Source organism: Podarcis gaigeae (genome assembly GCF_964106915.1).
Source record: "Podarcis gaigeae genome assembly, chromosome: 3".
Lineage (NCBI taxonomy): Eukaryota > Metazoa > Chordata > Lepidosauria > Squamata > Lacertidae > Podarcis > Podarcis gaigeae.
The window spans coordinates 17803992-17828004 of NC_139680.1; the positions used below are offsets into that span (position 1 = coordinate 17803992).

General features: G+C 43.6%; 2 protein-coding genes across 8 annotated transcripts in view; both read left to right on the forward strand.

Moving 5' to 3' along the window:
* Nucleotides 1-24013, forward strand: part of KCNS3 (potassium voltage-gated channel modifier subfamily S member 3) — a 466063-nt gene that overhangs the window by 363281 nt on the left and 78769 nt on the right. For 5 of the 7 annotated variants that reach the window (XR_014561928.1, XR_014561929.1, XM_083730475.1 and 2 more), the window contains exon 2: nucleotides 4841-4862. The exons of the other annotated variants lie outside the window; for them this stretch is intronic. The gene's annotated coding sequence lies outside the window, so the exon portion shown is untranslated. The remainder of the gene's footprint in view (nucleotides 1-4840; nucleotides 4863-24013) is intronic. 7 annotated transcript variants of the gene reach the window in all.
* On the forward strand, nucleotides 20473-21971 carry MSGN1 (mesogenin 1). Its single transcript, XM_083734069.1, has one exon. It carries the CDS (start codon nucleotides 21064-21066, stop codon nucleotides 21553-21555), a length of 492 nt encoding a protein of 163 aa, XP_083590195.1. The 5' UTR covers nucleotides 20473-21063; the 3' UTR covers nucleotides 21556-21971.

The following is a 24013-nucleotide window of genomic DNA, read 5'->3' on the forward strand; positions in this document are numbered from 1 at the left end:
TTGGCTAAAGTGGTGCTTCAGGTTAAGAACAGTTTCAGGTTAAGAACGGACCTCCAGAACGAATGAAGTTCTTAACCCGAGGTACCACTGTACATCACTGCTTCTTAACCTGAGGTACCACTGTATACTGAATGCTTTGTGGTGCTGCAGGCCACTGAAATAATACACGAGTAAACCAGATATAATGCCTTCAGTAATCATGACAATCCCAGTTGCTGTAAAGATGCAATCTGCTCTCTTCGGTAGTTGGAAGCTGGGAGAGCGTTGGAAGAAAGTGAGATGTCAGTGTTCAGGCATGTTCAATGCAAACAGACAGTGGCATCTTGATTATTCTCTGCTTGTCCACTGTCACACCAGAGCACAAACAATCCCATCCCTGCAGTGCCTCCCCCCCTTTCTCCAAGTTCAGCTAAATGCAGCTGTAGCTACTCGCTTATAGTCAACCCTTTTATTCTCAGAGCGTACTGTAGCTCAGCTGAATTTACTGCTGTGCAGTATCTTTCCCTGGAAAGTGTATACTACAAGTAAATCAGCAGCAAGTCAATGGATCAGTGTCACATGTTGGCATTATATATTTACCACATCAATATTGTGCCCTTTCTTTTGATTTTGTGAGCACTGGAGCCAAAAGCCTTTGAATTAAACATCAAAAAGAATGGCAGTTCACCTCCGGCCATGGGGTTAAATCAAAGCCTAAATTAAATCTGGGCAGTATTATGTAATAGCCGAACACCTCAACCCTTTTGATGATTAAAGTATTTTACTTCTTTATACTGGAGTCCTAAGTGCATTTGCCGGGAAGCAAATCCTATTGATTTCAGCTGAACTTTTCATATTAGAGTCCCTAGGACTGCACGCCTTATCCTACACTGCAATTCTGTACATGTCTACTCAAAATTAAGTCCCATTGTGTTTAATGGGGTTTGCTCCCAGGTAAGTGGGTGTAGAATTGCAGCCCAAGAGAAGTGTCTGAAGCCCATGACTATCTGTGGTTTTAACTGCCTTACTACAGCCTTATAAGCATTGTGTAATTGTATAAACCTTGTGTATAAATGCAAGGGTAGCTAATCTGTGGTTCTTCAGCAATTCCTATCAGCCCCAGCCAGCCCAGTTGTCTCAAACAGACTTAATTAAATGGTGAAATGATGTGCAGAAGAATTTATAATGCACTGTTACCCATGTTTACCTGGAACAAGTGTTGCTATGTCCATCGTATTCTTTCCCCCAACAAAAAAATATCTGGTCCCAGATATTGCATGTCTATCATGTCACATCCAGATGCAAACCACAGGTTATGGGAGGGAACCGAGGCAATATATATTTCTGCATTCCTATAAAGCAGGGGGTTTGCTGTAAAGTTTACTACTTGATGATATTATTTTGTAAGGTGGGAGAATTGCATGGCGTTTTAACCTATAGACATGCACAGAAGTGATTTGTGACGCGCATAGGATGGTCATTGCAAAAACTAGAAATTAAGGTGAAATCCACGTAAAGTTAATTAAGGTACTTTGAAATTGCACTGGAAAAGACTTACGGACATGTTTAACTCGCCCATTGAAAATATGGGGCTTGGGTGTGCACAGCTGTGGCTGGGACATGCCCTAAAACCGGTTTGTAAGAAATTGGGAGGACTTGCTGTTTTAGATGTGAAATGCACTAACCTCTTGCAATGCAGGAATCTTTTGTCCAGTGTGGAGCTCAAACCCATAACCCTGAGATTAAGAATCTTGTGCTCTACTGACTGAGCTAGCTCAGAAACAGCTGCACAGCTGTGGTTTGTGGGCTCTAGGCCCTCCAGAGAAGCCGCTGGAGAAGTCCCTTTTAGCTGCATGACCTGTCGGAACACGCCTGGGGGCACACGCAGGACCCAGAATGAGACAGACCTCTCTGGGCGTCTTCCTGATAAAGCGCAGCCCGGGACGTTCACAAATCAGTGCCAGTGCGCACCAGCGACACATATCAAAAGACATATGCACACTCACTCAGCAGAGTATAGCAGAAACGACTGTGGAGCACGAGTATAGCATTCTAAGTGGTTTATTAAGCAATATATACAGGACAAAACAACCATGGCGTCCTCTCACATCTTCTCCAAGAGAGAGAGAAAGAAAAGTACAAAAGTACAGTACAGTGGAAGAGGGATAAGACTGACTTCCGTTCTTACACTTTCCAAGCCTAGAAAGTAAACACATGTGATTTAACAATCACACACCTAGCAACGGAGGAGCGAACTGCTAACATTTCTCCTGAGATTGGGAGAAACTGACCATCGCACAAGGCAACATGTAGCAATGTCACTACATCCCATCCTAAGTGCTCCTTTTCCAGCACAAAGTATCTCATGAGTGGAAGCATCTCAAGCCTTCTGCCAGTTGTGCGTTATTGAGAAGAGTCTTGCCCTGCAGAATTCTGCTCAGCTTGGAATGGTGAATTTTATCTGCTGTGGCAAATCGCACTGCTGTCGGGCCAACAGACCTGTCATTAATGTTTGGCTGTGTAGTTTGCAAGTTTCAAATAAAAATACATATTATTTCAGATGCCTGTATCCAAGTTGTCTTCTGTTTCTGTCTTTTGCTATTTGTGCAAGTTAGTTTGTCTTACTGGTCAGAAACGTGACAAAGCTGTGAAGGAAATTTAAGAACTTGGCACTTCTTAAACCTTCTCTTTAAACTTCTATTCATTACCCAGATGTGTGTGTGTGTGTGTGTGTGTGTAATCTATTGTGGCACTCTGCAAATGTGAATATAAAAGCCTGAAAGCAGCTTAGCCAGCATGGTTTACCTTGTTCCCAAGGAATCTTAAGAAGGGATAACATTTTCTTGTAAAACTGCATATCACAGGGTCTGTTAGAGAAGGTATTATATTTGTGTTTGCGATATAAATGTGCCCTGTTCTTTTAGGGTTTTGCCATAGCCTAGAATCCTATTTCTTCAAATAAATGCTGGGATTCTCAGTACTGTAACAACTATGGAGGGCACTGATACAGCCTTGCCGTGGCGTAATAAAATTGGCTGTTTCATATTAACAGATAAGCATATATATCTAGCAATGCATGCAAGTTTCACTTTCCTATAAGCCTTACTACAGCTTTGCTCTCAGATCTAAGACTATAGTCCTCTGCGTAAAGGTAAAGGGACCCCTGACCATTAGGTCCAGTCGTGGCCAACTCTGGGGTTGTGGCGCTCATCTCGCTTTATTGGCTGAAGGAGCCGGTGTACAGCTTCCGGGTCATGTGGCCAACATGACTAAGCCACTTCTGGCGAACCAGAGCAGCGCATGGAAATACCGTTTACCTTCCCGCCGGAGCGGTACCTATTTATCTACTTGCACTTTGACATGCTTTCGAACTGCTAGGTTGGCAGGAGCAGGGACCGAGCAACGGGAGCTCACCCCGTTGCGGGGATTCAAACCACCGACCTTCTGATCGGCAAGTCCTAGGCTCTGTGGTTTAACCCACAGCACCACCCGCGTCCCTTAGTCCTCTGCATACTTAGGGTTAAATCAGACTTTACCACATTATAGTGAAAACTAAGGTTAAAACTACAATTCTATACACATTTACCAGGAAATAAATCCTACTGAACTCAATGGGACTTATTTTTGAGCAGACGTGTCTAGACCTGTGCTGTATTATTATCATTGTTATTATTTATATTATTTATATATTATATTATTTATATAATATTTATATTTTAATATATTTATTTATTTATATTATTTATATAATATTTATATACTGCCCTATTTGGCGGTTCACCAAAAAGATCACAACATACATAAAATAAAAACAACCCAATAACAACCCCCCCCCCGAAAAGAGCCACATTTTAAAAGGGCATAGGATGTCAAACATCAACCAAAGGTCTGGTTAAAAAAGGAACCTTTTTGCCTGGTGCCTAAAGGTTTATAATGAAGGCGCCAGGCAAACTTCCCTGGGGAGAGCATCCCACAGACGGGGAGCCACTGCAGAGAAGGCCTGTTAAAATGTGAGAAATGGGACTCACAGTACTCTCCTGATCTACATCCCTAAACTGGTTTGGGCATTCTCAACTCAAAGCTCAAGATGGATTCACTTTCCTAGGCATATCATTATGGGTATCCTGTGAAGAGAGTGCTTGAATACTGTAGCCAGAATAGCACCCTCTGGGTATTATAAGACAATTCTCACCATCTCATTGAAAGAGATGGGTTTGCTTAGTGTGGAGAAGGGTGGTTTAAAAGGGAAACATGAAATACCAAATACTAATATTACTATGGAAGGAACATCAACATGCTGAAGGGTTTTGTACCTTGGCTTTCCTTTGAAAATGGGCCCTGGGAGGAAGGAAGAGGAGGAAGACCATGCAAGATACTACCTTCTCCAGAGGACATGCTTAATACTCCCTTGGCGAGTTAGCAAGTGCCTAAAAAGAATGCCTTTTCCAAGGCTTGGCATGTTTGTTTTTCTTTTCCTAAATTGTAAGCAGAATCCACAGTCACTTCCCTTCCCTGTTACAAAACAGTGGGTGGAGTCATAAAGATGCCCAGAAGGGCTGGCTGAAGCATTTAAATTATTCCTGATCTTAATCTTTTAAATGTTCCCTAAGACTGTCAGGGAGCATTACCAGCACAGAATGCAGATGAGAAAATCTACTTACCCACTTCTCTCTCAATCGCTGAATGATCAAACCAAAGGAGATCAAACCAAAGGAGATTGCTATGCCTCTAGAGCCCTAGTGACCAAGGAGCCAGCAGAGGGAGGTGTCACAATGAAGGGCGTGTCACAAGGAATTCCGCAACCTAGCAACCACCAGCACTGAACTGACACTACTCTCAACTGACACTAAATTGGCTTTTTATCCATGTTCAGCTTTTTACAAGTATGTAAAATGAAATTTATTCCTTTATAGTCAAGCTTCTGTTGTTCCTGCACCTACTGAGCATTAGCTATCTAACCTACCTATCTGCTTCTTTGGTCCTATATTCATTAGGAGGTCCCAGGGCAAGTTACAACTATCTAAAATTATTACTGTTGTTGTTATTAATTCAATATGTATACCCCTCCATACCCACTGGTTTCAGGGCAGTTCACAGGATAAGATAACAATATAAAAATACAAAATACATAATAAAACAAAAACAGCCCAATCACACGCCCCAACACAAAAGGGCATTGGATGTCAACAGGGCTTGAAAATACAACTCTCTGGTGTGAAAGGCCAGGTAACAGGCCCCCCAAGTGCCCCTATTTCCCAGGGACTGTCCCAGATTTACAGAAGCTGTCCCAGTTTCTTATGTGATCCTGGAATGTCCTGCTTTTCCTTAGGACCTCCCTATTTTAAATGTTCCCATAGACTGTCAGGGAGCATTTCCAGCACAGAATGTAGATGCTGATGAGAAAGTCTACTTACATCTCCATCCACTTTCTCTCTCACTCGCTGAATGATCAAACCAAAGGAGATCGCTATGCCTCTAGAGCCCCAGTGACCAAGGAGCCAGCAGAGGGAGGTGTCACAATGAAGGGCATGTCACAAGGACCTCCACAACCTAGCAACCACCAGCACTCAACTGACACTACTAAGTTTGCTTATATGGCTTTTAATCCATTTCAGCCCCAACACATTTTAAAAGGGCATTGGATGTCAACCAGATCAACCAAAGGCCTGATTAAAAAGGAGCCTTTTTGCCTGGCTCCTAAAGGCAGGGTGCGCTCCCGTTGCTCGGTCCCAGCGCCTGCCAACCTAGCAGTTTGAAAGCACCCCTGGGTGCAAGTAGATAAATAGAGACCGCTTACTGGCACGAAGGTAAACGGCGTTTCCGTGTGCTGCGCTGGCTTGCCAGATGCAGCTTTGTCACGCTGGCCACGTGACCCGGAAGTGTCTTCGGACAGCGCTGGCCCCCGGCCTCTTAAGTGAGATGGGCGCACAACCCTAGAGTCTGTCAAGACTGGCCCGTACGGGCAGGGGTACCTTTACCTTTACCTTACCTTAAAGGTATATAATCAAGGTGCCAGGCAAACTTCCCTGGGGAGAGCATCCCACAGACGGGGACCCACTGCAGAGAAGGCCCGTTCTCGTGTTGCCACCCTCTGGACCTCTTGAGAAGGAGGCACACAAAGAAGGGCCTCAGAAGATGATCTCAGCATCATATGGAAATAGACAGTCCTTGTGGTATTGAGGTCCTGAGCTGTTTAAGGCTGTATAGCATCCTCGATCTGTTAGGAGTTGGTATTAAACCGCGCAAGAAGTTTCCTTGTGCCTGTAGCTAGGAAAATGTCTACTGTACTTAAACAAGTGAAACATGAAAAGCTTCCCCAAACCTGAACTGTTGTAGATATTACCTTCGATGTGCTGAAAGGCAACTCAGTTTAATATCCAGGTGCTAGACTGCTTTTCGCATTCCTTAGCAAATGATAAATATGTGGTAGCTATACTGCAGAAAATGATTGTGCATTACAAAATCCATCATTACATGCCTTAGCCTTAAAAGGGATGTCTTTCCAGAAGAACCTTCCTTGGAAAGGGAAAAGAAGCAGAAATGTGGAGGTATTTAAAAGTGCCACTAGACTTTAGGGGGGGTTTTTGGACTGTACATAACTACAGTGGTCCCTCAGGTTACATACGCTTCAGGTTACAGACTCCGCTAACCCAGAAATAGTACCTCGGGTTAAGAACTTTGCTTCAGGATGAGAACTGAAATCATGCTCCAGCAGCACGGCAGCAGCAGGAGGCCCCATTAGCTAAAGTGGTGCTTCAGGTTAAGAACAGTTTCAGGTTAAGAACGGACCTCCGGAACGAATTTAGTACTTAACCTGAGGTACCACTGTACTTTCTAGAAACTGCTTTCAAAACCTTGTTTCCCCAAGGAAGACTCTAGAATTAAATTCTTATCAAATCTAGATGACCTTTCTTTTTAACAGGAATATTTATGGGGCTTTTTAAATATATATAGCGGATCAACACTCTCTTTGACACAAAGGGAGGCTGTGTTTAGAAACTAGCATAGAAAGCTGCACTGCACATTGAGACAGTGTTAGAAATAAGACGTGTTTTCCTTCCTGAAGGGCAAAGTGCTAAATCTACCACTGAGTTTTATTATTTCACCAGTAGCACTTAGCCTATAACAGATCTAGTAATATTGCTAACTGTGGCTTCCTTTCATCTGCTGATGTAAAATGGCAGAGCTTCAACACCTCCTTAGACATGAAAAGATTTTTACCTTGACTCGTGATAACAGCTCCCATTAATCTTTCTCACTGCGAGCTGTCTGCATTTTATCCTAAAAGTGCTAATGCTAAAGTTTTCAGAGAAGGCTTCGAGATCGGAAAGAGGAGCCAGTCAGAAAATTCTTTCTAAAAAGATTTAAAATTCTCTGTCAGTAAATGAATGTGGTTTTCATTTTCTGCTTCAGCACAATGCAATCAGCCCTTTCAAAAAAACAAACAAGATTAATTAATTGTTATTGTTTCTTGGAGGTACGCAAGACAGCCTCCTGGTTACAGTAGTTTCCCTATTTATTTATAATTTTGAAGGGGAAAATGTTTGTAAGATAGCTAATTAGTTGCTGATGGACCTTCTCTTCGCATTTGCCTCTGGGTGACAAAATAGAGCTAAAGAAGAGCACAATAAAATTGGTAAAGGTAAAGGACCTCGGATGGTTGTTGTTTAGTCGTTTAGTTGTGTCCGACTTTTCGTGACCCCATGGACCAGAGCACGCCAGGCACTCCTGTCTTCCACTGCCTCCCGCAGTTTGGTCAAACTCATGTTCTAAGCTTCGAGAACACTGTCCAACCATCTCGTCCTCTGTCGTCCCCTTCTCCTTGTGCCCTCCATCTTTCCCAACATCAGGGTCTTTTCCAGGGAGTCTTCTCTTCTCATAAGGTGGCCAAAGTATTGGAGCCTCAGCTTCAGGATCTGTCCTTCCAGTGAGCACTCAGGGCTGATTTCCTTAAGAATGGAGATGTTTGATCTTCTTGCAGTCCATGGGACTCTCAAGAATCTCCTCCAACACCATAATTAAAAAGCATCAATTATTCGGCAATCAGCCTTCTTTATGGTCCAGCTCTCAATTCCATACATCACTACTGGGAAAACCATAGCTTTAACTATACGGACCTTTATTGGCAAGGTGATGTCTCTGCTTTTTAAGATGCTGTCTAGGATGGTTAAGTCTAGTCAAAGGCGACTATGGGGTTGCAGCGCTCATCTCGCTTTCATGGCAAGGGAGCTGTTGTTTGTCCACAGACAGCTTTTTGGGTCATGTGGCCAGCATGACTAAACCGCTTCTGGTGCCTGTGACAGAAACCAGAGTGCACGGAAACACTCTTTACCTTCCCACCTCAGAGGTACTGTACCTATTTATCTACTTGCACTGGCATGCTTTCGAATTGCTAGGTTGGCAGGAGCTGGGACAGAGCAACAGGAGCTCACTCTGTCTTGCGGATTCGAACCACCGACCTTCTGATCAGCACCACCCGCACCTCCTTACTCTGTCCCAACTCCTGCCAACCTGGCAGTTCGAAAGCACACCAGTGCTTACACAGCCCACTGCTCCATGGATGGAAAGAATGCATGAGGGCCCACTGGCCCCACCAATGCACTTCCCATTGGGTTTGATGCATAGGTAGAGCTGCTCCATATGAAGAGGGAGTCTGGTTGGGTCAGGTTCCTCCTTGCCTAGAGGAGATTGGATGTAGGGCAGGGGGCTGACTGTCTATAGCTCCACTGGTAGTGCTTTGTTCACAGAAAGTCCCAGACTGAATCCCTCTCAGGAGAGCTGGGAAGGGTTCCTGCCTGAAACTCTGGAAAGATGCTACCATTGTTGGCACTGGATTGCGTCTCCGGGGCTGAAGTCATCCAGCTGCGTTAGCAGCACCCAAGTGACCTCCCTAGGTAGTGTGTATGGAAGTTCTGGGCTGCCCAGGCAGCCTCGCTGATGTGGTCCCGAGGAAAGCTGAGCAATATGTTTGGCTACAGTTGGGTTGCAGGAGTTGCCACAAGGATGCCTACAAGAGTCCACTCTGGATTTGTGTAGGGTTTACTCCTTAGCCTTTTTTCCTCCCAAATATACCCCACAAAGCGGCCGAGGTTTAGGATCAGAGTTTCCCTTCTGCTAGATGGGCTACCTTTCCAGGTGGATGAGCCCCATCTGCCCCTTCCTTCCCTCTACAACACATGCAGAAATTGCCTTCTTGACCACTGGACCCACTACACTGGTACCTCGGGTTACAAACACCTCAGGTTACAAACACTTTGGGTTACAGACTCCGCTAACCTGGAAGTAGTACCTCGGGTTAAGAAGTTTACCTCAGGATGAGAACAGAAATCGTGCGGCGGCGGCGGCCTGAGGCCCCATTAGCTAAAGCGGTACCTCAGGTTAAGAACGGTTTCATGTTAAGAACGGACCTCTGGAACGAATAAGTTCGTAACCAGAGGTACCACTGTATTGGTTTCATCCACTAACTCTGACTCAATATAAGTCAGATTTTTAAGTTCCCAGGAATAGGAATTGAATAACAGACTTTCCCACACAGGTGGCAGAGAAACATTTCCATGGCAGGGATGTTAGCAGAACACTATAACCCCCCCCCCCATACGTTCTTTCAACACATGGGAGGGCTGCCAAATATTGACATATAATGTTAAGCTGATAGAAATATAGCAGAAACACTTCCCAGCTACCTATGAAATGCCAGTTACCACACACAGAAAGTTATATACATCAGGAGCAGCTAAAAATGCCAGATCAAAAATCTTCATGATGAGTCGATGCCTTTGGAGAAATATGGAATATGTCAAAGTATAAGAGACATATTTTCTTTGCTGCTTTATTTCCAGTGGTGCTTTCCCCTCAGGCCCCAGTCTCTCTTCAGCAATTGCATGCAACTTCACCATGAATGGATAGGTCCCTTGACAAATTTAGGGAGAGATAATTCCGAATGATAGACTTTCATGCCATTGTCCAACTCAACTGGGGAGATAACAAATCCGAATAGGCGATAAATATGTTGTCTTTGGCCTTTTCTTTTCCATCAGTTCAACCTAATTGGAACCTTTGACACTAAGGTGTCAATGCAGGAATTGCTCCTTCAACTTTGTGGCAGGTGATTTGCATTTCAGAGTTTGACACATTTATAGTCTTTGATCTTTTAACAACCAGCCTCCATCCCTGTTTGGGTGTTTTGTTTTTTAAAAAACAACAGGTGAAGTGATCAGCTCTTCTTGGGAACCACAAGGAAAACCTAGGTCAACCTTCCAGATCCAGGTCCTAAACATATTTACCTGGAAATGTCATTCTTTGCTCAACAACACTTAATTATGTGAAGAGGATTGTAGGCTTTATAGTACAACTGTATACTCGGAAGGAAGTCTCTGTATGTTAATGTTGCTTAAAGGTAAAGGGACCCCTGACCATTAGGTCCAGTCGTGGCCGACTCTGGGGTTGTGGCGCTCATCTTGCTTTATTGGCCGAGGGAGCCAGCATACAGCTTCCGGGTCATGTGGTCAGCATGACTAAGTCACTTCTGGTAAACCAGAGCAGCGCATGAAAATGCCGTTTACCTTCCCGCCGGAGTGGTACCTATTTATCTACTTGCACTTTGACATGCTTTCGAACTGCTAGGTTGGCAGGAGCAGGGACCGAGCAACGGGAGCTCACCCCGTCAGGGATTCGAACCGCCGACCTTCTGATCGGCAAGCCCTAGGCTCTGTGGTTTAACCCACAGCGCCACCCGCGTCCCATTAATGTTGCTTACTCTCGGGTAAAAAGGCTGCAAGCTTAATCTGATTCATAGCAAACAAAGCATCTGATTAGTAGTGATGCCAATCATGCTTTTCCAAACACGGTTGGATTACAACTCCATCATCCCTGACTATAAGCCATTCTGGTTGGGGGTGATGGGAGTTGTAGTCCAAAATGTTTGGAGGAAAACTGGCCCAGAACACAAACCCACACATTCTAACATTATGGTACTGTAGCTATCTTTATTTTAAATAAAGTTCACAAAGGTTTAATACAACAGTAAGGTACAAACCAAAGGTGTACCCTACAAGAGATTTTTAAGAAATATTCCCGAAAGATAGGTCCCATATGATTCACTTAGATTGCACAATTTGTTCTGCAGTGTGTACAATGAGGAACAATTTATTTTGGTTTTCCTAAGCATGAAAAGGAGCTGTATAGGGCATAATACACTAGACCTCCTGTAGCTCAACATGGATGAGAGCATGAGGAAAAGGGGATTATTGTCCTTCCTGCCGTAGTCCTTTGTTCCCCATACAGGACATTCAGAATTTCCTCTGGGTGATGGCTTTTGGGTAGCGCAGAGATTTGCAGGGGAAAGAGAATATTGCTGTCATTAGTCTTGTCATCTGGGCAGGGACACAGGTGGTGCTGTGGGCTAAACCACTGAGCTGCTTGAGCTTTCCGATCGGAAAGTTGGCAGTTCGAATCTGTGTGACGGGGTGAGCTCTCATTGCTCTGTCCCAGCTCCTGCCAACCTAGCAGTTTGAAAGCACATGAGTGCAAATAGATAAATAGGTACCTCTGCGGTGGGAAGGTAAATGGCATTTCCATGAGCTCTGGTTTTCATCACTGTGTTCCATTGTACCAGAAGCGGTTTAGTCATGCTGGCCACATGACCTGGAAAGCTGTCCCTGGACAAACACCAGCTCCCTCAGCCTGAATGCAAGATGAGTGCCGCAACCTCATTGTTGGCTTTTACTGAATTCAACCGTCCAGTGGTCCTACCGTCTGTGTGAAGTTTAGCTTCACTTTTCACCCAGAGCGAGAAAGAACAAGTAAATGGCACAGCATGTGTCCAAGTTCAGATGGAATTCTTTATTTGGCTTGTAAATAAGCGCTGTTAGAGAGCAAGAACAGTGTGGACTTTCTTTTCCTTCTTCTCACACAGAGGCAACCGCTGCTCAACTCTGTTTCTGCTTGAAGACGTTTCCCACAGAGGCTTGCGCAGAGAAAACGGACAGAGGTTTTGCGCAGAGGAAACGTACTGGACAGGCAGATATTCCACAGGCCCTTTACCATCTGGGTAGTCCTGGGCTGCAAAGATGACAAGACCCCCCTCTTGGCTTTGCTGATGTGGCCCAAAGGAAAACAGAGCAATATGTTTGGCACCAGCTGGACTGCAGGAGATGCCAGAAGGAGGCATTCAAGATGCTATCTGACCGTCTTAGGGACTCCACTCCGGATTTCCATAGGGTTTGCTCCTTAGCCTTTTCTTCTCCTGAAGCTATCCTGCAAGGCAGCGGAGGTTTACAGTCTCCTAGAGTTTTCCTTCTCCTAGACGGGCTACCTTCCCAGGTTGATGAGCCCCATCTGCCCCTCAAAAGAGGAAGACTGTACAGCGTACTGGACCCCAACCTCAAATTGCTGGTAATTTTATCCAGCCACCCTTCTGGCTTCTGAGATCTCAGCCTGCATTGCCCACATATTTTCAAACATATCTTCAAAACCGTTCTAGACTAGAAACTGTTTCCCCCATAAATTAAGAGTAAGATTATCCAATATCTTCAGAACTGTGTCCTGGCAAACAGTCCTGACAACCATGTTAGGTGCATAGAAAGTTGCCTTATGCCAGGGGTCAGCAAACCTTTTCAGCAGGGGGCCAGTCCAATGTCCCTCAGACCTTGGGGGGGGGGGGCTGGGCTATATTTTTTAAAAAATAATGAACGAATTCCTATGCCCCACAAATACTCCAGAGATGCATTTTAAATAAAAACACACATTCTACTCATGTAAAAACACACTGATTCCTGGACCATCCACTGGCCGGATTTAGAAGGCGATTGGGCTGGATCCAGCCCCCAGGCCTTTGTTTGCCTACCCATGCCTTATGCTTAATCTGGACAATGATCCTTCCAGATCAGTACAGTGTTATCTTCATGTACTGTCCATGGTCCTGAAGGGTTTCAGACAGAGCTCTCTCCCACAGCTCCACTAGAAGATTCCAAGGATCAAACATGGGGACCTTTGGCATTCAAAGCAGAAAGACCTATGTTCCTTCTGCATCAATTTCTGGCCTATGTAGTCACACAGACCCAAAGCGCCTTCACTTTTTAGCAGAAGTCCCTTCCAGTTCTGCCTCCAGGGCATTACCATCACTAATTTTGATCTCCGGAAGACTGATGCATCTGTCTGTGTGGTTTCACTTCTAACCTTTTAGTGAATAAGAGAGCTATGATTGCCTGCCATGGTCTGATAAATATGTGTGGCAGAGCCTGGCAGATCAAGTCAAAGAAATTAGAGTTGAGCCAAGCTGTTTTTCATCTGCGTCTTCCCCCACAGCTGCCAATATGGGCATTAGTGAATTGCATTTCGCGGTGAATCTAGTTCCAGGTATATTAACAACAGAGCTGCCGATTTAAATGCAACCGCCTCAGGTTTCTCTGCACAGTGAGCCATTTGTGTGCAACCTCTAGGCATGAGACCAAAAATCAGGTATCAACCCAGATTTTGGCAGTACATTCAGACTCCTGCCTGACAAATGGAACAGGAATCACAGCAGCCTCTAGCATGGCAGATGGGTCAAGGATGTCATTGTTGTTTTATGCATTTGAAGCTCCCATCGGATTCCAAAACCAATGCAGACATTGCAGGAGGTTCTGCATGTGGAAATCTCTCTTGCCACTCACTATTCTCTTCTATGAACTGACCTTGGAAATCCATCACCACAGAATCTTCTGAGAAGGATTCTGACAATGTTTTGACTGGGGCTGTCAACTCATTAAATAATTTTAGCAGATCAGTCTCTGGCTTATGAACGAACCAAGTCTGCATTTCTAACACCACAGAAGCCCCTGTTGAAATGACAGTATATCATAAGGCAGTATCATTTTAGGGGGCTGGGAGGGGGAGGAAATGTCCTAGACGGTGCTTGGAAAATACATTTTTAAAATAATTATCAGATCTGTTTTGGAAGGCTGATTCTTTCATTTTAAAAAGTTACGGATAGATTTGGGAAAGCTGCTTCTCTACAAAGCCCGAAAAAGCTTGTCATGTAGCTTCCTCATCTGACAAGATTGCAGAAAGGAAAACAAATGGGAGACGATTGTTATTCTGAGCATACGCTTTATAAAAATGAAATGTCAGGGTAAAAAACTTTGATGGCAATAGGAGAGTACGTTTTGGAAGACAAATTCCTCATTTATATGGCAGTAGCCGCCAGAGGTTGTGGGGAGAGTGGGGCTTGCATTTTGTTTGTTTTTGTACACACTCATCAGCATAAAATAGTGGCATTTTTTTGCATTAGGGAGGACTGTTAAACACAGCAATTGTGCTTGGAAAAAGTGTACATTTTGACAGGAAGGAAACCTCACTCTTCTCTGCTCAAATAATAACAACAAGCCTGCACTCTGCACTATTTCTTACCCTTTTCCGTTAGTTTAAAACGAGAAGCAGACATTAAAGAAGACCAACCACACGGCGTCATCTCCTTTCAACTTCTCTTAACAGGGGCATTAAAAAGACCCTCCTCAATATCAGCTGGAAAATGCCAAGTCATAAAAGTTGTACTTAAAAGGTGAGTAGGTGTAAATTCGGCACATGAGACTGTTTTCATCTAGGAAGCCGGTTGATTAGAGGCCAGTTGTCTTAATGAATTGGGAAGTTGCTGTCACATCTCAGTCAGTTGAGATTGCCACTTCTGGGGGGATCAAATGTGCACATGGGAGGTTCTCAGATATGGCATATTGGCCCTGATCTTGCTAGTGTGTGACCAGAGGACACCGCCTTTGCGAGACACCAGTGAGATCAAGAAACCCAACCTGCATGGTTGCGCGAATCAGATTTTGGGGCTGTTTCACACATGACCCTGAGACATTCATCGGTCCAAGGCAGAGAGAGGGTTTCAACCTTTTTTAGTCCACGGCTCCCTTGACCGGCTGAAGATTGAATGTTGCTTGGCTTCAAATTGCTGATTAAATTGTTGGAGTGATTAAAAAAAACCAAAAGCCTATCACTCAGGCAGGAAATATTGTTTTTTTATGGTGTCATCGAGCGCACCTACGATATGAGCTCCATAGCTCAAAAACCTTTAACATTATGAGATTACTGAGTGACCAAAAGCGCCCTTCCCCTCTCTGCCCTGATTTTTATGAGGTGGAAGAAATTTTTGAGACCCCCCAAATTTGAATTCTCCCTAGATATTATATTTTAAAACCCCTTTAGCCGCAGGAAAATGGAACGAGTCTGTTTCTTGCTTCTTTCCTAACACCCACAATGAAAAGAGAATGTTATGTTTTTATCGTGTGATAGTGACTTCAGTGGTGAGATGTACAAAGGGCAAGAGGGATCCAAGTGGCAAAATTTACAATGGCAAGTATTAGATCATTTTTCACAAGCACTTTTCTTTTCTTTTTCTTTATTTTTTTAAACAAAATAATAATAATAATAATAAATAAATAAGAATAAAAATGCGCGCCTCAGCACCGAGACCATTCCATTATAACTATCCAAACTCCCAGATTTTCAACACCTTTTGCGATGGTTTGACCCCTTTCCATTTTAACAGTACAAATTTTACAAATCTCCATATATTCTCCGTCTTACCTTAATGGCACATGTTCATTTATCATTAATAGCTATATCCCACACCTCTTTATACCATTCTTCCATTTTACAGTGGTACCTCGGGTTAAGAACTTAATTCGTTCTGGAGGTCCGTTCTTAACCTGAAACTGTTCTTAACCTGAAGCACCACGTTAGCTAATGGGGCCTCCTGCTGCCGCCGTGCGATTTCTGTTCTCATCCTGAAGCAAAGTTCTCAACCCAAGGTACTATTTCTGGGTGAGCGGAGTCTGTAACCTGAAGCATCTGTAACCCGAGGTACCACTGTATATTCTGCTTGCCCCTTCCACTTCTTAGCTATAATAACTCATGCAGCTGTCAATAAATTTGTGAGCAAGTCCTTTGTAGCCTGTGAACCTCCCACCCCATCGTAAATTGATAATAATGCTACCTCTGGACTTCTGGAGCTTCAACCCAATGGTTTCTGTTATCTCCTTAAAAACCCTTTGCCGCCACCCCCCAAAAATGTACATGTTTACACCTCCACCACATGTGAACATAATTCCCTGTTTCCTGGCATCCCCTCCAGCATAACACCAAATATTCCTTGTTCATTTGATTTAATCTGACTGGTGTTAAATACCATCTCCAAATTAATTTATAATAATTTTCTTCTTGGGAAGTATGAAAATGCCTCATATCAGGTTAGACTATTTGTGTATCTAACCATCAGTGAATTTGGGCCATTAGGGTGAATAGACACTGACCCACCAACCACAGCTTCCCCTCAGCCAGCAACTAGTGCCCACCTAGTGCCATGCATTCACAGCAGAAAAAGGTATCAAGACAATTGCTCCGTGTGAGGTATTTTTTTTGGGGGGGGGGGACGTTACAGGCTTCCACATTCTTCTGCAGGTTTTTATATGTACATTTTGCTTCGTGTTCACTAGAGAAGCCAAATGAGGCCTACAATTTCAGGAACGCTTTGTCTCTGCGTTCATATAAAACGGCAATCAAAGTTTAATAACCACAACCCCAAATGCTCAGATTTTAATTAGTTCATCTATTTTGGCTTATAGCTTGCTATCACAATTCGAGAGGAGTTCTGAGAAGCCTGTGCCATTGAAATTAACTCTTGCCCTCCACTGCCTGCAGTCCAAGGGATACATGACCTCCAACATTTCTCCAATGAAAGTAGGAACATCTTATTCCATAATAATAATAATAAATAATATTTTATTTATTTACACCCGCCCCCATCTGATTGGGTTGCCCCAGCCACTCTGGGCGGCTTCGAAAACATTTTAAAAAGCATAACAAAACATTAAACATTAAAAAGGAAACTTCTCTATACAGGGCTGCCTTCAGATGTCTTCTATTTTTTAAATAGAGATATCCGCCAAGTATCTCTATTTTACAGGGACAGTCCCAGATTTAGAGAAGCCGACCTTGTTTCTGATTTGATCCCAGAATGTCCCGCTTCTTCCTTAGAACATCCCTATTTTCATTGGAGAACTATTGGAGGGTATGGAGTTATCCGACTCCCAAGCTGTCTGAAGGCAGCCCTGTATAGGGAAGGTTTTTTAAAAAATGTTTTGCTACATCTTAATGTATGTTGGAAGCTGCCCAGAGTGGCTGGGGCAACTCAGTCAGAAGGGTAGAGTATGAACAGTAAAATAATAATAATAATAGTATAATAATAATAATAATAATAATAATAATAATAATAATAATAATTTATTTATATCCCACCCTCCCCAGCCAGAGCCGGAATGGAGTGTCCCTGTTTTCATTGTAGAAATGTTGGAGAGTATGTACCTGCTCCATATAGTTAAAGCTATGGTTTTCCCAGTAGTGATGTATGTAATTGAGAACTGGACCATAAAGAAGGCTGATCGCCGAAGAATTGATGCTTTTGAATTATGGTGCTGGAGGAGACTCTTCAGAGTCCCATGGACTGCAAGAACATCAAACCTCTCCATTCTGAAGGAAATCAGCCCTGAGTGCTCACTGGAAGGACAGATCCTGAAGCTGAGGCTCCAGTAATTTGGCCACCTCATGAGAAGAGAAGACACCATGGAAAAGACCCTGATGTTGGGAAAGATGGAGGGCACAAGGAGAAGGGGACGACAGAGGATGAGATGGTTGGACAGTGTTCTCGAAGCTACAAACATGAGTCTGACCAAACTGTGGGAGGCAGTGGAAGACAGGAGTGCCTGGCGTGCTCTGGTCCATGGGTCCAAGAGTCGGACACGACTAAACGACTAAACAACAGTGTACCTGCTCAGTATGAGAAGGGTAATACAGTCCCACCCCCCCACCTCTCTCACTGCCAACGAAAACCAAGAAACGAACAGAAATAGAAACTACTCGCATGACGCTGACACACAAACCCTATACATACGCTATGTAGAAGAATGAAAGTTAGCCACCATCCCCTACGCTCCTCCCAGCTCTCTCCCTCCACCTCTCTTCTCCCCAACTTTATATTGTCTATTATGCCTGCATCTCATGCCGAATATGAATGATCTGTAGAAAGAAATCTATGAAATCGTTATGTACTGAGTTGAATAGGATCCAAACTGCAGCAGTCTGATTGGTCCTAGAACAATAGGATCCAGGATGTAGCAGTCTGATTGGTCCTAGAACAATAGGATTCAGAATGCAGCAGTCTGATTGGTCCTAGAACAATGCAGCAGTATGATTGGTTGGCAGGAACCACCCAATCATGCTCCAGATAGAAGTGAATCCACAACCTGATTGGCTTACAGTAGAATTCCGGAATTAGCCAATCATGTGCAGCCCATTGTGTAATTAATGTATATAAAGCAGATACTTTGAGGGGACTTTCATTCATTCCTCCTCACCACTATGAGCTGAATAAAGAGCATGAAATCACTTTGCGACTCTGAGTATATTTCAGAACTGAAAGCAGAGATGCTGTACGGACCTTTGTAACCCAAGAGAATATTTAATAATTTTTTTTTTAAAAAAGTAATAGCTTTTTTAAAAGGGCAACACGGATAGGAAAGGCCGCACGAAATTTATTATTATTATTATTATTATTAGTAGTAGTAGTAGTAGTAGTAGTAGTGATGGTGTTGATGATTATGATGATAACTCCGGAATTTCAGCTTGAGAGCTGCTTTTTGCTAAATACCAGCAAAGGAAGGCTGCATTCATAATCAGCTCGCTGAGTTCTGGCTGACCCCTTCCCTTACTTTTGCGGATTTTAGGTGGAACTGCTGCCTGGCTATGACACTAGGCAGGAACAAGGATGAATACATTACTTTTCCCCAGAGAACCCAGGAATTGTGGTTTACCTCAGCATTCTCGGGATTCTTGGGTGCTGTGCTTTTAATGCATGGTGTGTATGGAGACAGTGTAATTTTTGTTCCTGTACAAGGTTTCATTTTGACAGCCTCTGAGAGCCTTAAAGCAGGGTAGAAGTATTCTAAATAAATGAAAAATCTAAAATCCTTGCAGCAATTCCAGTAGGTAAGTTATTATTCTCACGCCTGCATTTCCATAAAAAAAAAGTTAATGGAAGCCCTGAGTGAGCTCAGAGCAAAAACACAATTCCAACCAGAGATTTCCCAACTTGTAGTATAGAACTATACACGTCTACTCAGAAGTAAGCCCGATTGAGTTCAGTGGCACTTACTCCCAGGTAAAAAGGATAGTAGCTGTAGTCTCCTAAACCATTATGCTACATCCACTAGAAAGAGTCAGCCAAGCTCTGTCTAAATAATGTGACACTACTGTTCCTGCTAAATGTAGATAATGGGATTGATCGAAATGCCTTCAGAAAGAATTCCATTATTTTACCAAGCCATTCAGACCAATATGAGAAAATTATTCTAAGTAGAACATCTGTACTATTCTGTGGTGGTGGGTAGGCAAAAGGCAATATTGCCTCTAAAAGGGAATATATTTGCATATTACGATATTGTTTTGTGCAAGGAGCTTCAAGTGCTGTATAGGGGTTATAATAATTTGGAAGGCTTTTAATGCTTGTTTTTGATGTGTGCTTTTAAAAGGAATGTTCAACATAATGGACATTTAGAATGTTTAGATCCAGAAACAAGACAATGCAAACGTTAAAAATCTGAAATACATTTCTCCATCCCCCCAGTTTGGTATATTTGGGGAGTAAAATGTGGGGAATCAACTCTGCGTTTGTGGGGTGTGTGACATAGTGGAACACATTTTATTGGAAGCAATTCCACGAGGAATATTTTATTCAATAGCATAACCTCCAACATTTCTCCAATGAAAACGGTGACATTCCATTCCACTCTGGGCATCTTCCAGCATATATAAAAACATAACAAAACAGTTTTTAAAAACCTTCCCTTTACAGGACTGCTTTCAGATGGCTCAGGGGTTGGATGATTCCATACCCTCCAACATTTCTCCACTGAAAATAGGGACATCCTAAGGAAAGTGAAGGATGCGGATGGCGCTGTGATCTAAACCACAGAGCCTAGTGCTTGCCGATCAGAAGGTCGGTGGTTCGAATCCCCGCGACGGGGTGAGCTCCCGTTGCTTGGTCCCTGCTCCTGCCAACCTAGCAGTTCAAAAGCACGTCAAAGTGCAAGTAGATAAATAGGTACTGCTCCAGCGGGAAGGTAAACAGCGTTTTCGTGCGCTGCTCTGGTTCGCCAGAAGCGGCTTAGTCATGCTGGCCACATGACCCGGAAGCTGTCTGCGGACAAACCCTGGCTCCCTTGGCCATTAAAGCGAGATGAGCGCCGCAACCCCAGAGTCATTTGCGACTGGACTTTACTGTCAGGGGTCCCTTTACCTTTACCTTTTAGCCCTACAAAATAAATTCCTAACACTGATTTATTTTTCATGAAGCACCATAGTCACTTTTTAAAATTATCTACTATTTTGTTAAAGTCCGCAACTGAACTTAACGGTCAGGGGTCCCTTTACCTTTACCTTAAAGGAAAAATGGGACATTTTGGGATCAAATCAGAAACTGGGATGGCTTCTTTAAACCAGGAAATAGGAGCACTGGAAGGATATGTAGTAGGAGTTTGTTGTCGTTGTGTCCTTGTCAGCCAAATTACCACTTTAAATCCAATCCAGTCAAATAAAATTGAAACCTAGGTGTTGATCCTGCGGCCTGTTTTCTATATTTCCTTTCCCACTGCCAGTTATTCCACAGGACACTGTTAAATGTAGATAAGAAGGCTCAATTGGTTTTGCTACAAGATGATAATCTCTCCCCCTCAACCACCACCACTTTTCTTTCTCACTACGGCCTGTTAGCTTAAATGGGTTTTAGCCAAAGGTTGATAATTATCATAGAGAGGAAAGTAACACCGCCAGGAGTTCATTTTCCATTTTGGCACTTGCCTTCCTTTGAATCCTCCCCACACCTTGGCCCCTTCCCCGTTTCCCATTTTGTCACTTCTTACGCCACCCCTCCCTCTATCATAAAAGGCTCTCCGCAGACAGGGAGGCCACAGATTTTCCCTGCTTGCAGCTTTTACAGGAAATCACTCCCGCTTTTCCCCTTGCCACAAATCGGGCCAGGCTTTGGTGAGCATGGAAGGGAGCGCGGAGTCAGAGAACTCTTCCTACTTCTCCTCATGGGACTGGAAGACTGGACCTCTGGAGCTCAGCCAGAGCTCATCTCCCCAGAGCATCTCTCCATCCCCTTCTTTCGAATCCTATGCATCCTCGCCTTGTCCCCTTGTGATGGAGATGCCCTGTGCCAGCAGCAGCAACAGCGACAGCAGCAACAGGAGCTATAACCTGATGGACTTTGCTCCTGTCTATCTCCCGGGCCCTGGCCAGGGCAAAGCCCTCTCCAAGGGCTCCAAAGTCAGGATGTCCGTTCAGCGCAGGAGAAAGGCCAGCGAAAGGGAGAAGCTGAGGATGAGGACCTTGGCCGAAGCGCTGCACACTCTTCGCAACTACCTGCCTCCCGTCTACAGCCAAAGGGGTCAGCCTCTGACCAAGATACAGACGCTGAAATACACCATCAAGTACATCAGCGAGCTCACAGACCTGCTGAACAGCGTCAAGCAAGTATAGAGAGGCCTGGGAGACTCTGGGAAGGTTTCCTCACCGAGAAAGCGGGAGTCTTTTTTTTCTTTCTTTAAGGAGTAACTTTCCATCGGGAAAGCGTGGACCTGTTCAGAAGCTGCTCTGCAAACAAGCTGATCTAAAGGGAGCTGCCCATAGTTGCATGTTTGTATCGGACGAGGCAAAGGAGGACCAGATCTCAGTCAGGAACAATGGTGACAGTGTGGTTTTGAAAGGATCATGATTACACGGAACAATTTTTTAAAATTTATTCCAACTGACCAAATTTCTTCTGCTTAGGTATGCTTTTGAGTTGGTGATCTGTGGACTTCTTCTTTCATTTTTTTTCTTTTTAAACCCTGTATGTTTGCTATCATGTCTCTTTGCTGTTTGTAGGCACTTTATATTAGCAGCAGGATAAAGATGTGTATGATTATTTGGAGAAATGCTTCTTCACTCATTTTTTACAGTAGCTTTGGTGGAGGAAAGGAAACAACAACTTTGAAATAAAAAGCTGCTTCCATATGGGCTGATTATATCCCTGAAAGAGATTAGAGTTGGAATTCTAATCTGAGATTGTTTTTAGTTTTTACTATTTAGAAAATATTTTTTCCCTTGCTGACAAATATTCCCAGGATAGTTATATTTCCAACATAGAGTACACTGCTATGGTTCATTTCAATCTGAAAGCATCTATGCCTCTGCAAATGTAGAACTGCTGTCTATTGGATAGAGCTCAAAGCAAATGTATGGCAACCAGGAACAAAGAAAAGATGGTTAGTCTATTGCATTGGTAGGCAAACTAAGGCCCGGGGGCCGGATCTGGCCCAATTGCCTTATAAATCCAGCCCGCAGATAGTCTGGGAATCAGCATGTCTTTACAGAATGTGTCCTTTTATTTAAAATGCATCTCTGGGTTATTTGTGGAGCCTACCTGGTGTTTTTACATGAGTAGAATGTGTGCTTTTATTTAAAATGCACCTCTGAGTTATTTGTGGGGCATAGGAATTTGTTATTCCCCCCCAAAAAAATATAGTCCGGCCCTCCACAAGGTCTGAGGGACAGTGGATCGGCCCCCTGCTGAAAAAGTTTGCTGACCCCTGGTCTATTGGTATCTAAACAAAAATAACTGATGCAGGAGGCATGTGTCCTCAGGGCGCATAAAGTAAGCTTAGTTCCAAGCAATGTACAAATTTCCGGGCAAGCAGTTCATGTGGTTTACAGTTGAGATGTGTAAGCTGTTAAAACAGGACAGGGCCCCTGTCTCAAAAGGGCTCCTGTGCAGACAGCATTGCGCAATCCATGTCTAGACCATCACATGTGATGTGTGTGAGTGTGTGTGAATGTACACGTGTCCCCAGTGTGTGTTTATACATGCACACGCAGCAGCTGGCTCATGTGACTGCCTGCACACTGGTTCCATGCTATTCCTGCATTTAGGCTGCAATCCTGCACACACTTTCCTGGATTCACAGGGTTGCCATATTTCAAAAGGTTGTTGAGCTTTTCCGGCACAAAGTTCTTCAAAATCCGCCCCCCACAAATGATTTTTTAAAAGCTTTTTTTTAAAGGAAATTTGCCAAAAAAAAACCCATCACCTGATTTGGGTAGCCATATGCCCAGTTCTCCCTAGCCATTTTTACTGATTTTTGGAAATTCCACCCAGACGCTATTTCCAACGGAAGAATCCCAGATATGTCCAGGAATTTTCCAACATATGGCAGCCCTAGCCTGGAAGCCGGTCCCATTGAATTCAATGGGGTTGGCTTCTGAGTAGACTGGGCTGAGCTTAAAAGTTCTTTGTTGAATAGCAACTGCATTACATTTGAAGGAGCCCCCACATACCTGAGTGACCAGGAAGTCTTTAGTATTATAGAATAAGGATTTTAACTGCTGAGTGATAAAATGTAGCAGGTTTGATCCCCGTCAGGGACAACTGCACTGAAATTTATTTTATTTTATTTTATTTAAATTTTATTTTATTTTATTTATTTTATTTTATTTAAAAGCGTTTTTTAAAAATACACTGAGTTTTCCATAAGACTCACCATCACCATCTAGTGTATCATACTTAAAACACACTTAAAATGTTTTATTTGCATCTGTATAGCTGAGTCCTGTGACATTTCCATGAAGCTATTGCCCAGCTGTGAGTTTTGACTTCCCAACTCCTTAGGGGTTAGTACAGCTACCTTTGGTTTTCTATAATCTTCCCTGGCTGCAATCCAGATTGTTTAGATGCCAGCCGCTGCTGTGCTTTCCATGGGCATCAAGGAGCTAAAGATTTCAGGACTGCATCCATAACAATCTTGTGATTGCTACCCAGAGTCCACCCCACGAAGGCAGAAGCCCAATGCAGGGTTCTCCAAAGTCCATGGCTTCCCTTTCCTTGAAGAAGTGTCCCATCTTCCTCAGTGCTGTGTGTTGTGATGGCGAGCATATGAGACACAGCTCTGTCACACAGTCA